Source organism: Macrobrachium rosenbergii, chromosome 11, assembly GCF_040412425.1.
Source record: "Macrobrachium rosenbergii isolate ZJJX-2024 chromosome 11, ASM4041242v1, whole genome shotgun sequence".
In the NCBI taxonomy this organism is placed as follows: domain Eukaryota; kingdom Metazoa; phylum Arthropoda; class Malacostraca; order Decapoda; family Palaemonidae; genus Macrobrachium; species Macrobrachium rosenbergii.
Window position 1 is genome coordinate 48,643,058 of NC_089751.1, and position 18,039 is coordinate 48,661,096.

General features: G+C 36.6%; 1 protein-coding gene across 3 annotated transcripts in view; it reads left to right on the forward strand.

Moving 5' to 3' along the window:
- Positions 1-18,039, forward strand: part of LOC136843430 (protein bric-a-brac 1-like) — a 361,384-nt gene that overhangs the window by 22,598 nt on the left and 320,747 nt on the right. For 2 of the 3 annotated variants that reach the window (XM_067111891.1, XM_067111898.1), the window contains exon 1: positions 4,756-4,773. In XM_067111891.1, coding sequence (XP_066967992.1) covers positions 4,771-4,773 — 3 coding nt within the window. In that variant the 5' untranslated portion in view covers positions 4,756-4,770. Of the gene's footprint in view, positions 1-4,752; positions 4,774-18,039 lie in introns of those variants that run through there. The other variant, XM_067111890.1, reaches the window with a different exon arrangement.

Consider the following 18,039-nt stretch of genomic DNA (forward strand, 5'->3'; position numbering starts at 1 on the left):
TATGTATCTATATACATACATATATATATATATATATATATATATATATATATATATATATATATATATATATATATATATATATATATATATATATATATATGCATATTGTCAGGAATATATTTGATTTTATAAACAAACAGACTTCTTATTTGGCCATGAAAACTTTTGCATTGACTAAACTTGAGATATAATACATGAAACTGCTAATTTTTGGCTTCGTTTCGGGATGCAGCGTTATTGCCCATTTCATTACAAACCTTTAGACTCTGGAAAGAAAGAATATTAACGTAATTCTTAAGTGCAGTTAACAATTATTACAACTATAACAATCGATTTCTGTGACTGTCTCCAAAGTTAATCAGTTTTTCACCATTTAAAGATAGCATTCTTTTTAGAGGAGGCTTCCCTTGCAATTTTATGGATTGTTCATCTTGAATGTTTTTATACATCGATTAATAATAATAACAATAATCATAATAATAATAATAATAAATCTCTTGAAATTCGTCAAAGCGACCAACACGTTTCTTTTCACGACACGGTGACGAAGTTTTAATTTCATCATACAACTGGCTCTGTTGGCAAATCAGCAGAGAGAGAGAGAGAGAGAGAGAGAGAGAGAGAGAGAGAGAGAGAGAGAGAGAGAGAGAGGAACGAAATGTACTTTCAGGTGGTATTATGCATCCTAGTCACGGTGGGGCGGAGCAGCTCAGTTTCGTCATTGACCTATTCCCAATGTCGAAAGGTATAACCAGGAAAGAATAGGTCAGTGGAAGTAGCAGAGCGGGGGTAGGGAGGGGAGGTGGAGGGGAAGGGGAAGGGAAGGGTGGCAGCAGGCGCCATTTGTTGCTGCGTTAATGCTATCAGTGATCTGGCTCGCTTGTGAGGGCCGCTCGGCTGTTGTCACGAAGGAATAAAAACTGCGCGTGGTGAAAAAACGAATTCGTCTTGAAAATGGTTGAAAGAGAATGAAAAGAGGCAACAGCAGAATGACAAAGGGAGGATTAATCTCTCTCTCTCTCTCTCTCTCTCTCTCTCTCTCTCTCTCTCTCTCTCTCTCTCTCTATATATATATATATATATATATATATATATATATATATATATATATATATATATATATATATATATATATATATATATATATATATATATTTATATATATAAAAAACCATTAAGCTACAAACGTCTAATATCCAATTCACTCAACCTCGGGAATAATATATTTTCATATATGTTACCCGAAGGGGAATTTTTTAGTTGATAATAAGTTCGTCGTCTCGTGGGCTCGAACCACGAGAGACAAGAACTCAGGACCACAGTGACATGAATGTTAACCACACGGCCAACAAGTGATATGATAAAAATTCATTCATATATATATATATATATATATATATATATATATATATATATATATATATATATATATATATATATATATATATATATATATATATATATATATAGAGAGAGAGAGAGAGAGAGAGAGAGAGAGAGAGAGAGAGAGATTAATCCTTCCTTTGTCATTCTGTTGTTGCCTCTTTTCATTCTCTTTCAACCATTTTCAAGACGAATATTGTACATGCTGATGGGAAAAGATAATTTGGAAAAATGAAAAAGGGAAGAAAGATCTGTTAGGTGGGGCTAGGGGCTTTCAAGAGAGAGAGAGAGAGAGAGAGAGAGAGAGAGATCATCAACGGGCGCTTGTTTTGGGAGAGAGAAAGGGAAGGAGAATTCTAAATGAAAATAAGTAGTAGGAGGAGGAGGAGGAAGGAGGTCTGGGAAGGTCGGAATGTTGGTAAGGTCACTCTCTAGAATCGAGGAAGTTTGCCCTCCTCAGTGCGGGCGTAGGAGGAGTTGACGGATGATGGAGGGGGAGGGGGAGGATGAGGAAGGGAAGTGAGTCAGGAGTGGAGGAGGTTGAACAGAGATCAAGGGCAGTGTGACACACACCCCACACACACACACACACACATATATACACACCCACACATACATGCACAAACTTGGGGGAATGAAATTCTTCGTGATTAAAGTTTACTGATAGATTTAGTTGTTCAACAAAGCTTTTGTCTTTTAGGATTTTCATTTTCTCCTTTACGCTTTATCCAAAACTGTGGAATTGTGGTAGCGGTGAAAACTATATTAAACTTGCAACTTTTTGATGATTCAAGCCAGGAGAATTGGGTGTGGAACTACTTCGTTGCCCGTTTTCTTTCAGGTTTCCAGAAACAACTTAGAAATCAGGAACATTACTAGAATTTTTTTAAATGAATTTAAAATCGGCGTTCAAATATTGCGGTAGATTTACCTATAATCTAAATCATTTTATGCCATAACAAAATATGTTTTTTTTTTTATATAAGCATGTCATATAAGTATATGTATCTACGTATTGTATAGACAAAATATAGGTGCGTAAATCTGTGTTTACAGGTCCGCCTTCTCACTACCTTGGGACAATATTTCGAAAAATAAATGTGAAAGGGACCGAACATACTAAAAGTTTGAAGATTCATTTCGGTCAAGTATTATTGTTCTCTTTTTCAGAGTTTCACTATTTCCCTTTAATCATTATTGGTGATGCTTTTCTCTGTACAGTTTATTTTGGAATCCTAACTTGGGTCATCAGCCTCATTCACGACCAGATTTTCGAGTATATACGTATTTTAAAGGCAATGAAATCTGGATTTAAGCAGTCGAAATCGGGCTTTTATGCTCAAGAGAAATAAACTTAGTTTTCTTTTCTCTCTGCAACCCTCCACGAAATAGCAAACTATTTCATAGAGGGTAACAGAGAGAAAGTAAAGTTAATGTGTATTTGGTCAAAGCTACCGCTCTTATGCCCCAAAGCCAGCCTTATAAATATATAGAAGTATAAGACTCAAGGTTGCTTGAGATCGCCTGTTCTTTGTTGTGAAGGAATACACCGAGAGACTGCGTGGAACCAATAGCTTCTAATTTTATGGGTGCTGCCATCCCTTTGTAAACTAGGACTCTCTCTCCATCACTTCAGCCAGCCCCCAAAATCTCTTTTTATTTTTTCCTTGAACACCCTCTTTAGTTTCTCAAGACACAATCGCCTGATGTCATAAATGTCATTTTTTTAATGTAGTTTATCTTAGGCCTCGGGTAGTAAGGGGATTTAACAGCATTGGCACAAGGCCATGTTAGTCAAGCTTACTTAAACGTGTGTGTTTTAGTTTCTTGTGATACATTATAGTTGACTGTACTCATTTGTTATTTATCAAGAGATAAATATCAGTATATTTCTGTCATGTATCAAGTGGTAAGTCTCAGAGAATTTCTATAGCATGTCAAGTGATAAATCTCAGTGTATTTCTGTTAAATGTCAAGTCATAAATTTCAGTGTATTTCTGTTATATGTCAAGTGATAAATCTCAGTGTAATTCTGTTGTATGTCATGTGATAAATCTCAGTGTATTTTTGTTACATGTCAAGTGATAAATTTCAGTGTATTTCTGTTGTATGCCAAGTGATAAATTCCAGTTTATTTCTGTTATATGTCAACAGTTAATCTCAGTGTATTTCCGTTATAAGTCAAGTGGTAAATCTCAGTGTATTTCTGATATATGTCAAGTGATAAACCTCAGTGTATTTCTGTTATATGTCAAGAGTTAATCTCAGTGTATTTCTGTTATATGTCAAGTGATAAATATCAGTGTATTTCTGTTATGCATTAAATGATAAACCTCAGTGCATTTCTGTTACATGTCAAGCGATGAATCTCAGTGTATTTCTCTCCGCAGTATCTTTCCCATCGTTGACCACCTTCGGCGCCCCGCCTACACATTTCCAAGTTCTTTTCGTTGACCTTCCAAATCTTGCTTAATCTTGCTGAAAGCTCATGACTGGCTTCTTATGGACATTGAAGTCTAAATCCCACTCTGTACTTCGTGAATACATATAATGTCAGTCTGTTCAAAAATGGAAATTTTCCTCGAATCTAATTAGTATTTATGGTTGGGAATTCTGTGGTCATTTATATTTTTTATGTATTGGGAAAAAGCGAAGGTGGCTTATTCAAGATATCCGCAAAAGAATATCCAAGGTTCTGTGTTACATACAGAAAAGGGAAAGAACGTTCAGGGTACAGTAATATCTGCAGAAAGATAATACTCTAGATAATAATCAAGAGAAGGGTAAGAAAGTTCAAGGTTGAGTAGTAGCTACATAAAGACTGGCTAATCGGTTAATAGTCATGATTTTACGTGAGATATGTTTTAGTTACTCTGTCAAGATGACTCGTAAATATGGTTTCTCACAATGATTGTCGTTTGCTAGATAAAATGAAAACCTGAAACTCTCTGTTGTTCTGTGGTATATTGTTGGCTTCAAAAAATCGTTCTGAATCGGATGGCGTAATGTATTTGAAAAGTAATTCTGTATTTTAGTAAAGGTACTAGTTTCAGTACTATAATATTATCTATTTATGGAAGGCCTTTCTCGGATATCAGCGAACGAAACCGAAATAGATCATATAAATGATACCAACTCCCTAACCTGTACTGTGTTCAATAAGAGCTTTTCATCAAATTGAATGTGCTAATTCCATGTACGGGGTAGTGTGCATATCATATGTAAATGCCTTTTTCTACTTATATTTTACTGTTTAGAAAAGGAAGCATTCTTATTGTTAAAAACGACAGCTGCGTAATTGTAGTGGTTTCTTTAAATTATATTTTTTTTATTTACGAATTAAGAGTCGATTTTTCTCTTTTCCAGGAATGCAGTTTTCCATGAATGGTAGGTGGATTAACTTGAGCTTTAGAGTATAAGGTACAGTAAGTTTATTTTTCGTGTATTATTTAACTGATGTTTCAATGTGATTATTCTTATTTATGAACAAGATCCTTGTGCGTTTTTTTCTCATGGCTGTCTTAGAGTGGGCTGATTACGCACAATTTTGTGTGTAATCTGTGGATTTTGATTGCAAGATCGATGTCTTAACTGCGAATGACTTCGTGTCGAAATATCTAGTCTTTTCTTCTGTTGCCATATGTGCGTATTTAAGGACGCTAAGTGACGTGAATATATGTGTATGTATCTTACCTAAGCTGTGAACAAAACCTACAATGCATGTACCTAGTCATGCATTTAAATGTGCTCTTCAAGTTGTTGATCGATGGCTTAAAAATAATTGAATCAAGGGGACTAGTGTTTTTATTATAGCTCTCTCTCTCTCTCTCTCTCTCTCTCTCTCTCTCTCTCTCTCTCTCTCTCTCTCTCTCTCTCTCTCTTTCAAATCAGCGAAGCCAAAAACAAAGGGGTTAGGTGACGAGAAAAAGCTTTGCGTAAGATTGCAGTGAAAGAAAAAACTTCCGAGAGATGTAGAATGAGAAAGGCATAGAGAGTGACGCCTTAAACACCATAAAGAGAGAGAGAGAGAGAGTGAGTCTGTCTGTGTGTGTGTGTGTGTGTGTGTGTGTGTGTGTGTGTGTGTGTGTAGGTGTGATAAGCATAGCACTTAAAGGTGTCATTTGAATGAGAAGAAACCTAGCATCATCGCGTGGATCCTTTCTCTTGCTGTCTTCCCATGATTTCACTGGTGTTTTGGGGACGGCAATTGGAGCACGCTCTGATGCAACTTCTCTCGTTTTCCTCTCTTTCTCTTTTTTCTTTCTTTCTTTCCTGCTCTCTTGCCATTGTTTCGAGCCGACCGCATCTCACTGACGAACACACAGCTAAAAAAAAAGTACTGTACGTCTGCACTTTTGAACGAGCTGTTTGAACTCTCGTTCTGGAGTGCTCGCCCGTTCGTTTTATTTTATGTAACAATCGTTTTATGTTTTCGAATTATATTTTGATTGATTTTTAGGTATAATTTACGCCTGTATTTTTCAAGTGTGCCGTGGACGCTCATTCTGTTGTAATGTTAGAAATCCTTCGTAAAACGTTGATTTCATTTTATTTTCCTAAATGCTTTTTGTAACAGGTGCACGATTTAAAGGATTTAAAGGAGCGACGCATGTCAGCTCCTTTCAAAAGTCGCAGTCTTTTACAGTTCGATAAATACAATTTTTTTTAGGCAAAACTATGACGGTAAATAGAACACGTGTATTGTTTGTATTTTGAGAAATAATTTCCAGCCAGGATGCTGACAGATGACCTGTCTTGAGTTTATAGAAGGATGGCCGGCCTTCAGACTTTTGAATGATTACGTCGCCTTGACTTTACAGGAAGATTATTTCTTTTGAGTTTTCTTGATTTCTTCAAGTTTTGTTATAGATATCTTTCATTTAGTTTACTGAAAGATCGTTTTCCAAGTTTCACAGAAATATTACCTTCTTCCGTTTACTGAAAAGTTATTTCATTTTAGTTTTCTGAAAAATTACTCAGCTTCAGGTTAATGCACACCTCACCCAAAACTTCTGAGGATAGCAAATATTTTTGTTTTGTTACATCATACATAGGTATGTAGTGCCGTCAGTGCACCTCATGCGACGCACTGTAGGCATTACGTAAGGTTCTTAGCTGCAACTCCTTTCATTCCTTTTACTGTACATCCTTTCATATTCTCCGTATTCCATCTTACTTTCCTCCTAACAGTTGATTCATAGCAACTGCGAGGTTTTCCTCCTGTTACACCTTTCAAACCTTCTACTGAATGAATGCTGAATGACCTCATAGGTCCCAGTGCTTGGCCTTTGGCCAAAATTCTATATTCGATTCAGTGCATCATATTATATTTATCTGTAGATGCAGTTTTTTGAAAGTGGTAGAATTTTAGAATCATTGTCCTTTAAGGCTAAAGGTAGAATCAAACTTTTTCATGTAAGAAAGGCGAATGACCCAACGACCTAACAAGATAAGTAGAAAAATTTACGGCTCCTGTCAGTTACAAATGTCATTTAAATTTCGAGATAACCTATTGTGTTTTTCGTCTGTATTTTAGTTGAAAATCTCACTGAAGAATGTTATTGATATCTTTAAAAAGCAAGTAAAAATTGCTCCGAAGAAACTTCGGCGCAATCGAGTTTTCTGTACAGCCGCTATAGCGTATAATCAAGGCCACCGGAAATAGGTCTACCTTTCGGTGGTCTCGGTATAATGCTGTATGGGCCGCGGCCCATGAAACTTTAACCACGGCCTGCTGGTGGCCTATCCTATATAGTTGCCAGAAGCACGATTATGGCTAACTTTAACCTTAAATTTGGTATGTTTGCAGCCCTCTAGCCTCACAAGTTTTTAAGATCTGAGGGCGGACAGAAAAAAGTGCCGGCGCAACAGTTTTCTTTTACAGAAAACGAAAACCATGACCGTCACAGCAGTAAAGCAATAGCACAATAACATTATTTGAAAGAATTTCGAATGAACTTTATTCTCGCTTGTTATTTTATATTGCTCAAGGCAGTATTTTGCATCGTCATCGATACGGTGATTTAACATCTCAGACGTAGTAGCAGATGTCTCAGAACATCACCCTTAAAAAAAAAAAAAAAAAAAAAAAAAAAAAAGCAGAGGCCCAAGAGCACTATCCTACGGAACATCAAGAAATAATGGGCCTGGTCTGACTGTTAACAGTATCATAACTTTCGTTGGTCACTTAAAAAGATGAATGGTGTAAACTATACTCATTCGAGACCTAAGATATGGACTTGATACATAAGAGCCCCATGTTTGATCAAGTTGAAAGCAGCTTTGAAGTCAGTTTGAACAACCCTGTAGCTTTGTACGAAACTGCATATAATTACAAGGATATCATAAGCGCTTAATTGTTACCTGTAAGCATGCTAATGTAATGAAGTGTATGTATTCAATATTTATATATAAGTGCTTGAGAATCTGTTATTCAACAACCTTTGAGAGTGCTAGAAAAAATTTGGTTTGAAATTGTTGCAGTCAGTCCACGTACAAAAATTTTAGAAATTTTGTTCATATTTAAAAAAGCAAAATGACCAAATGTATGAGTTTAGAAGAAAGTTTCTTACACGCCATGAAATATAATGGGAGCTTAAGTTAAGGCATACCTTAGTTTAACCAGACCACTGAGCTGATTAACAGCTCTCTTATGTCTGGCCCGAAGTATTAGATTTATTTTTACATGGCTAAGAACCATTTGGTTACCTAGCAACGGGACCTACAGCTTATTGTGGAATCCGAACCACATTATAGCGAGAAATGAATTTCTATCACCAGAAATAAATTCCCCTAATTCTTCATTGGCCGGTCGGAGAATCGAACGCGGGACCAGCAGAGTGAGAACGATACCCGTCCCAATGAGGAACTATAATGGGAGCTACCCCTCCAGATTTTCATCCCCTAGAATTTTCAATTCCTGTGATTGAAAAGGAGACTTGATGAGACATGGATAAGACGATAGGTTTCGTGAAGAGAAAACTCAACGGAAACAAGTCCACTTTGTCCTTTGGGTTGATTAGTATTTCCCATCATTCATCAGTGAGAAGGAAGTAGTACAGCAGATGCATTAAATCCAAAAAATGGAGGATTTTAGTACAGTTCACCAAAGTTGAGTCTGTGACATTTTTTGTTTTTGTTTACACATCACTATTTTGATTCCTCTCACCAAATACTTAAACTGCTTCCTTCATGGCATCTTTATCAGAGTTCTTATTCAAGTTTGAACGGTATGTTGCAATATGGTGGATCTGTCCTGCTTAGTATGTTATGCGCCCGTGGGTAAGTCAGCGGTTTGTATTTTATATAATTTTCTTTGAGATGGAACAAACTGATAATCTAGAGAGCAACTTTTGCTGTTTTATAATCTTATCCATCACATTTAAAAAAAAAAAAAAGGAGAGCTGTCAAATGAAAGGAGTGTGTGCTTGAGTGTATCCTCAGAGAAAGGGGCATAAACCAATTACAAGGTTCAGTGTCTCTCTTTCGTGTTACTGCGAGGCTTTGGAATTCTGTTCCTCCTTCCGTTTGTGTCGGGACTTTGAACCTGCTATGTTTCTTGCATAGAATCTGGGCCAAGTAGAGTCATTAAGTTGGCAGTCGTATTGGCTTTGAAAGAGCAAAAATACGGATGCCTTTGGTTTGCTCATTTCGAATTCGAATGCGTGCTCTCAGATCATAGTTTCAGGCAAAGTTTTATATCTTATTTAAACAGTGGAATGTATCACATCATAAGTTGCGCGATTACACTAAACCTGTTCTTGAACTGCCACTCATCGACCAGAGTATAGTCAGTTTTTTCTTTATTACGAATATATATTTTTATATTTATTGTTTAATCAGCTTCAGAGAGCTTCATTTGTCATTGTTTTTGCAGTAGCATGATCCTTTACCTAAAATAGAGGAAACCAATCTGAATTGCGACAGTTCTTTCTACAAATTAACTTGTGTCTGTTTATTTGCAAGAGAACAGTTCAATTTTTCTTTTCCCTTTGCATCTTGCCACACGTTAGAGAATCATAGCATTGCTTTGCATCTCTCCGCATTTGAAGTACTGCTGGGATGTTTTAATAGAATTCATGTATGAGGATTTTAATTCAAACAAAAGCAAGCACTAGTAAATGATTTCTGATGGCAGGAGATTTGGCGTCGTCTCTCTCTCTCTCTCTCTCTCTCTCTCTCTCTCTCTCTCTCTCTCTCACACACACACACACACACACACACACACACACACACACACACACACACACACACACACACACACACACACACACACTGGTTAGTGTGAAAGTTTTGCGCTATTGCCGTATGTCTTTTTAGAGGTCATGCCAATTCTGGTTTGGGTGTCCGGGACGGATGACCAGCCGTAGATACTTGGCAGTAACATGGCTGGTTATTCCCTCTGTAAAGCGGATCAAGATTAGGTGTGGTCAGTAACTGGATACGTGACCACCAATGAATACCAGATGCCGTTGGCACATAAGCCCCTCTAACCATATTTAGAAAGTTGCTACAGACCTTAAGAGACAGTGGGCCACAATGAGATACATGAACCAACAGAGGAAATATTCAGCATAAAGTTAAATTACATTAATTGCGAATTGTATATTTTCTTCAGTTTTAAAAAAATCTGGGGTTGCTCTCTGGTACTCAGGAGGACATTATAGCTCCCTCGGTCGTACAGAAAGTTGGCGGGGGTGGAAATTCTTGTTTAGGGTCGCATTGTTTGCAATTGTCACTTGGCTAATGCCACTAGAATGTACTTGTAATCTATTCAGGATCTTAAGAGTAAATGTGAGGGGCCTGTTTGAGATGTCCAGAATTTCATTATTTTTTTTACATCGTGTGATTCCCATTTTGAAGTATTAAAAAAATATTTGTTTTTCATGTTTTGTAGCTTTAAAATGTTCTCCTAGGCAGATAAAAGCTCTGCACCGTGGGTCACTTGTAGGAATTTATCTTAATGTCTGTACAATAAGCATGAAAGAACAAAGTCTCTCGAATGGACTGATTTTCCCCTGAGTATACGTAATGACTGTCGACAGTCAGGCAACCCAAGAATCAACAGATTACAGCTATAAATGTTTTTGGAGTCATCTTGTTGAGTTGCGTGAATTACATTCATAGTTGAACGGTATCGTTTAGTTGATTGAAGTTACTCGCGTGTTTTAAAATGTGTTGACTATTGACTTTTTTTTTTAATAATAAATTCTCATTTAGATACGTGAGCGCTAACTCACACGAAAACATGTGAAACACTTATTCGGCATACCATTATACACTCAAAATAAACGCGATCCATACCGCGGGAAAGTGGATAATCACACAGCATTGAAATCCCCTGTCAAGAGTTTGTCGTTGGTTGCTGTCATTATTCTTCCGTAATAGTATTTCCAGTGAACAGTTCAATATTTCTTTTCCCTTTGCATCTTGCTACACGTTAGAGAATCATAGTATTGCTTTGCATCTCTCCGCATTCTAAGTGCTACTGGGATGTTTTAATAGAATTCATGTATGAGGATTTTAATTCAAACAAAAGCAAGCAAATATTAAATAAGAGAGGTTGTGTCTTTTTCGATGTATTGATCATATTCATGAACATCATGACTTCTGAAGGAAGGAGATTTGGCGTCAAGTCTCTCTCTCTCTCTCTCTCTCTCTCTCTCTCTCTCTCTCTCTCTCTCTCTCTCTCTCTCTCTCTCTCTCAGTATTTCCAGAAATTACTTGCTTGTAAAACCTGTCCTGCTGTTTGGGAGGAGCTCACGTTTTCGTTTCACAAAGATAACCGTAGAATGTGACAGACTTTTTTTTTCAGAATAAATGAAATTTTAAGTAAATAGAAATTTAATGCCTATGAAATATACTGAATTGCCTCCTTGGGAGATACGGAATTTGATTTTTTTTTTTTCAGATACCTTAACCTTGAAAAGGATTTGCCAGATGAAGTGCTGTAAATATCTTGCATTCGGGAATACCGTGGCACATGGTAGTGCAGTTTTTTGTTTTCTGTAAAAGAAAACTGTTGTGCCGGCTTTGTCTGTCCGCCCGCACTATATTCTGTCCGCCCTCAGATCTTAAAAACTTCTGAGGCAAGAGGGCTGCAAATTAGTATGTTGATCATCCACCCTCCAATCACCAAACATACCAAATTGCAGCTCTCTAGCCTCAGTAATTTTTATTTTAAGGTTGAAGTTAGCCATAATCGTACTTCTGGCAACGATATAGGATAGGCCACCACCATGCCGTGGATAAAGTTTCTTGGGCCGCGGCTCATACAGCATTATACCGAGCCCACCGAAAGATAGATCTATTTTCGGTGGCCTTGATATACGTCGTAGCGGCTGTACAGAAAACTCGATTGCGCCGAAGAAACTTCGGCGCATTTTTACTTGTTTGTTGTAATGTTGACAACAGAGCCTCTTATGCAGCATGTAAATTAATTTTTACTGCTGATTTATGATTATGCAATTGTAGTAGCGGAAAAAGAAAGTTTGACCCATCCTCAGATAGTCTGTATTGTATTTATGTATTTATATATTTTATTATATTTTTTTTTGTAATTTACTGAGGTTACTAGATTCGTAAGGAAACTTGAATACAAAACTTCCACTGGCAAAAGAATATTAGTTTTTATCCTTGCGTACATTTTGGTGTGCAGGTTCATTTTTTGCTGGGACCAGTACATTCAGTCTTGGTGGACTGTTAAAAGTAGGGCGACTGAAGGAGGATCATGGTGCCAAATAGCATGCCACGATCGTTTTTACTTTCTCTTTTTTTTGGCCACTAAGATTTGGAGAAACAGTAGGCTTATAATGTTTGGAAAATTAAATCTGCTTTGGTATGGAACAATTACGCCCAGGCTGTGGCTCAAAGGGTTGTTGCTACAGCTGTCGATTAATAAAATTTGCCTACAAAAGAATCTCTTTCCGCTGCAACTGAGGAACATTAATGGTGGACGACTCTCAAATCTGCACTTTGTGATATACGAGTATATAGGTGCGACATTACCCCCTCTACTTAATTCAGAACGCTCCAACACTCGCTGTCCATAAGAAACTAAACATAATATTTTATTTAATCATGATATGGATATGGTACTAATTTTATTCCATGGAAAAATGTAGAGCATGACAACTAAGTTGTGATGAATGCTTAGTCCGCTTGACATTTTGGCGTTTCAGATAGACCAAATGGACTTTTCCTTCAAACTGGGTATGATGCAGTCTTTAGTTCGCTAATCACGAATATAAGTGAAAAATTGCTATATATTGCAATTTGCATGCAATATTAATTTTGCGAGCACCGGAAAAATCGCAATTTTTCCCTGTAGGTGCAGGCTGGGGACTGCAATTAATATATACAGAATGCTCCGGCGGGATGTTTTCTAGTTAAGTGACATTTTATGCTCGGTGAACTCATGCAGGCCACACAGTATAAACTAACAGTGTATTTCGCCGTCGTTGAATGACATCAGTATGTAGGGTCATATTCAATCACTCATTCAGTAGTGCTGTTAGTAGTAGTACTACGAATAATTACTATGTTGATGTGTCTACTGTTTATTGCTTTTCGCAACCTCTTCAGCAATGCAATCTGTGATATGGCCTTACTCGTAGAGAAGAAATGAATTCTGAAATATTATGGAGAGAGAGAGAGAGAGAGAGAGAGAGAGAGAGAGAGAGAGAGAGAGAGAGAGAGAATTTCAGTACCTGGAATACGTTGACAGAGAGAGAGAGAGAGAGAGAGAGAGAGAGAGAATTACCTGGAATACATTGACAGATAGAGCGGAGAGAGAGAGAGAGAGAGAAATACCTGGAATACACCGACAGATAGAGTGGAGGGAGAGAGAGAGAGAGAGAGAGAGAGAGAGAGAGAGAGAGAGAGAGAGAGAGAGAGAGAGAATTACTTGGAATACACTGACAGATAGAGCGGAGAGAGAGAGAGAGAGAGAGAGAGAAATACCTAGAATACACTGACAGATAGAGCGGAGAGAGAGAGAGAGGGGGAATTACTTGGAATACACTGACAGATAGAGCGGAGAGAGAGAGAGAGAGAGAAAATTAACCTGGAATACACTGAGAGAGAGAGAGAGAGAGAGAGAGAGAGAGAGAGAGAGAGAGAGAGAATTACCTGGAATACACTGACAGAGAGAGTCGGAGAGAGAGAGAGAAGAGAAGAGAGAGAGACGTTGAGAGAGAGAGAGAGAATTATCTGGAATACACTGACAGCTACAGGCCAGTAAAGTAGGTCCCAATAAGCCACCTTACATCGAAAGAAGTATGGAGTAACGCTGAGGAATGTCGTGAAATGTTGTGTTGGTTTTGTGCGCGCGTGTGTATGAGACAGAGAGAGAGAGAGAGAGAGAGAGAGAGAGAGAGAGAGAGAGAGAGAGAGAGAGCTACGGATAGTGAAAGTAAAACAGCTTAGGTTTCGTTATCATCTGGCGAGAATAAGAAATGTGTGAATTTCTTCAACTCGCAACAACACTTCCATGAGAGAGAATGTATTGTGTAGAAAGATTAACATCGCATTTGCTTTGTTTTTCCTCTTGGTATTAATTCTGGTTGCGTCCCATTAATGTTCATTTGTATCACATATGACGGGGATGTTTGTGTTGTGTATACATTATATATATATATATATATATATATATATATATATATATATATGATTATTATCATACGTGATTCATTTATCACATTACCACAGGTGAAAAATAAGAAACGGGGTGTAGGTCTGACCGGTTTCGACTTTTTTCCATTGACGAAGGACTGATACAGAGTGTGAGAAGTCACAAATATATATACTACAAGAACAGTACTGACAGACATACACAACCGTTAATATCTCAACTCAGGCCGGTGTCGAGGTAGGAGTGGCCTTTAAAACTCATTTGGCTAAAAATCACAATAGACTCTCAGGGGACATTGCTGATAAACAGACCATACCCCACCTCAGAAAGAACCTTACAACACAAAAAAAATTTGCTTGTTCTGCCTTATAATAATAGTATGAAAGATATCCTCATCTTCTTAAGAATTTTGGTGTTAATGTCGCATTTAAGAACAATACAACAATGAAAAATGTACTTATCAAGAACTCCCCAGACAATATTAGGGTGTGTATATAAAATGACAACTTTTATATTGGCCAAACCGGGAAAGCACTGGAAAAAGAATTGAACAACATAAGAAATATGAGATATGCACAAGGGAACAGTGGTATATTTGTACATGTTAGTGAGAACAATCATGCTATCAACTGGGAAGGGGCAAAAGGATTGTATATTCTAATAATGCACTGGAAAGGAACATCATTGAATCTAGCTTCATAAAAGAAAGTTACAACCATAATATGAATATCAGTCAAGGGATGTATAAACTTGATCCTTTAATATCAAAAGAAATTTGTAAATTGTTTAAACTTTTAAGGTAGGCAGTAGAGATGTATGAAAATAGGATTATCATATTTGTAAACACAGTACGAGGGTAGTAATGTTAATGAGTTTCCAAACTGCCTCCATGACACCTGTCAGGTGTGGATCTGAGGTGGGGTATGGTCTGTTTATCAGCAATGTCCCCTGAGAGTCTATTGTGATTTTTAGCCAAATGAGTTTTAAAGGCCACTCCTACCTCGACACCGGCCTGAGTTGTGCCTCTAACGGTTGTGTATGTTCGTCAGTACTGTTCTTGTAGTATATATATTTGTGACTTCTCACACTCTGTATCAGTCCTTCGTCAATGCTTAAATAAAGTAAACAGGACCTACACCCCGTTTCTTATTTTTCACCATATGTGTGATATATATATATATATATGTGTATATATATACATATATATGTAATGTATATATACACATTGTATATATATATTTATTTATTTATATATGTGTGTATATGAGTAGTGTGTGTAAGAGTGAGTGAGTGTTTATATATGCATAGATGCTAGTAAACAATGTAAATATAAACACGCACATATACATATGTATATATATATATATCACACGTAGATAAATATAGGTAGACAGGTTTATTGGTAGATAAGAATGTGTTTATGAAAATCTGCTTTTATATTAATATATTCATTTCGCATACTCGCATACTGATTTATATCAGAAGGCCGAAAAGCGAAGAGAAACGCTTGTATTAAATCTTGTTGCTGTCCTATACTGACTGATTAATTGAAATATAATAAATCTCTATTTACTGTTTTTTTATACGCATAATTATAAACGTATACAAATTACACACATATAGTTAGATATGTTTGAAAATCTTAGTTTTTATTTCACATCAATTCCAGTCTGAGTTAAAGTTTCCTTCATATTATGCCCCTGTTGAATCGTTAGCAGAATTTTTGGTCTGCTTAAGATGAAATGTATCTCGTCTGCGCTACTTTCAGTTTTCTGTAGTAGATAACTATTGTGACGGCTTTGTCTGTCCGTCCGCACTTTTTCTGTCCGCATTCAGATCTTAAAAACTACTGAGGCTAGAGGGCCGCAAATTGGTATGTTGATTATCCACCCTCCAACCATCAAACATACCAAATTGCAGCCCTCTAGCCTTAGTAGTTTTTATTTTATTTAAGGTGAAAGTTAGCCATAATCGTGCATCTGGCAACGATATAGGACAGGCCACCACCGGGGCGTGGTTAAAGTTTCATGGGCTGCGGCTCATACAGCATTATACCTAGACCACCGAAAGATAGATCTATTTTCGGTGGATTTGATTTTACGATGTACAGAAAACTCGATTGGCCGAAGAAACTAATGCGCATTTTTTATTTGTTTGTTATTTTATTTAAGATTTGCCTTACCTTAAAATTTAGGTACTTGAATGTTTCCGGTTTCTGTTCGCTTAATTTGTTTGTTTGTTTCTTTGTTTGTTTGTTTGATTTTGTCTTTCTTTCCTCTTCAACATTTGTTGCACATCTACGTTGGAGATTTGGTCTTTTGTAACCCACCGGAGACCAAGCTAATCCACAGAAATGTTCAGCCTCTAACATTCTTTTTCAAACGTTCTTCTGCACTGAGTACTTGCATCTTTGATTTATTGCTATTATAATTATTTGCACCTATGCTTAGATGCGTTCTGTCTTATTGCTTGTGAACCTTACATTATTTGTTATTTGTCGGTAACTCATTCCCATGTTAACCATGATTCGGTGACTTATATTTAGGCGTGATTACTTCATTGCCATTGGCATTACCAAAGCATGCACGTCTACCAAAGAGCAGTGCGGAATATCAAACCAGAGCTGATCTTTGACTAGCAAGGTCAGCACTGTCACACCTGACAGGTGTCATGCAAGCTTCAGTGTATTTTATCGGAAATTCAATCGGAGTTTGATGAACCCAGTCGCTGTTTGGTTTCCGTGTCTTGAAATACTCTCAATTTAGACAGCCTAGACTAACATGAACCATGTCGACCACTTTTTCGTAAAATTTCAAATTCTTTATTTTACAAAAAGATTTACATTGTCTTTCCCTTGATAAACCGGTCGTTTGTTTTACTTATCGTTCTAAAATGTGGTGTCGAAATTCACACCAGATTTGTACTGGTTACGTAAATTGGCTGGCACATGATTCCATGTTCTGTCATCTACACCATTTAATATAAAAATACGTTCATAATCCATTATTGGTAATATTTTCAGAAAGAGGCATGTGTTAGCCTAAACGCCTTGCTGGATATGTTTATTTGTAGTATTATTTTTTTCTTCTCAGTTTTTAAGATTTAATGTTATATATGATGAATAGTTAAGATATTTGTTACAATCTACGCAACTGGAATGCGTTAATGTAATGTAGTGTTTTAAATGAAACATTTTGCGCTTCTTATTTTTAATGGGCTACAATTTTTTTTACAACTTGCTAAAAGCTTTTGGCGCAGTCTTGCAGAGGGGGGGGGGGAGCCGGGATGTCGGGTGGGGAGGACCCCACAGTTGAGGGAATGAGAGGTACAAATGCAGAACTAAACTAAGATTGAGAAATACCGTCCGGAAAAGCTTTTTCCTTTGGAATATCCACTTCTCTCAATTCTTCATATGTAGTATTTAGGTATTGCATGTAATGACGATGATTTGTTTTTGTTACAGATTAATATTATGCGTGATCTTCTCTTCTCTCTCTCTCTCTCTCTCTCTCTCTCTCTCTCTCTCTCTCTCTCTCTCTCTCTCTCTCTCTCTATATATATATATATATATATATATATATATATATATATATATATATATATACATACACATACATATATATACACGTATGTATATATATCTGTACATGTGTTTGTACATATACACGTATATAATATATATATATATATATATACATACATATATATATATATATATATATATATATATATATATATATATATATATATATATATTTATATATATATATATATATATTATATATATATCACTCAGTCTGGATATATACAGTATACTATATATATGTACTCTATGTATATGCATATATACATACGCACATACATACATACATACATATGCTTCTTACTTATTTTTCGATTCTTAAACGATACTCTACGATAGATATTTACCCTTTTGTAGGACCGAATTCACAGAGGCTTTGAGAGTGAACAGGTAGATTTTATATTCAAAATACCACTGGGAAACACCACGAATAAAAACT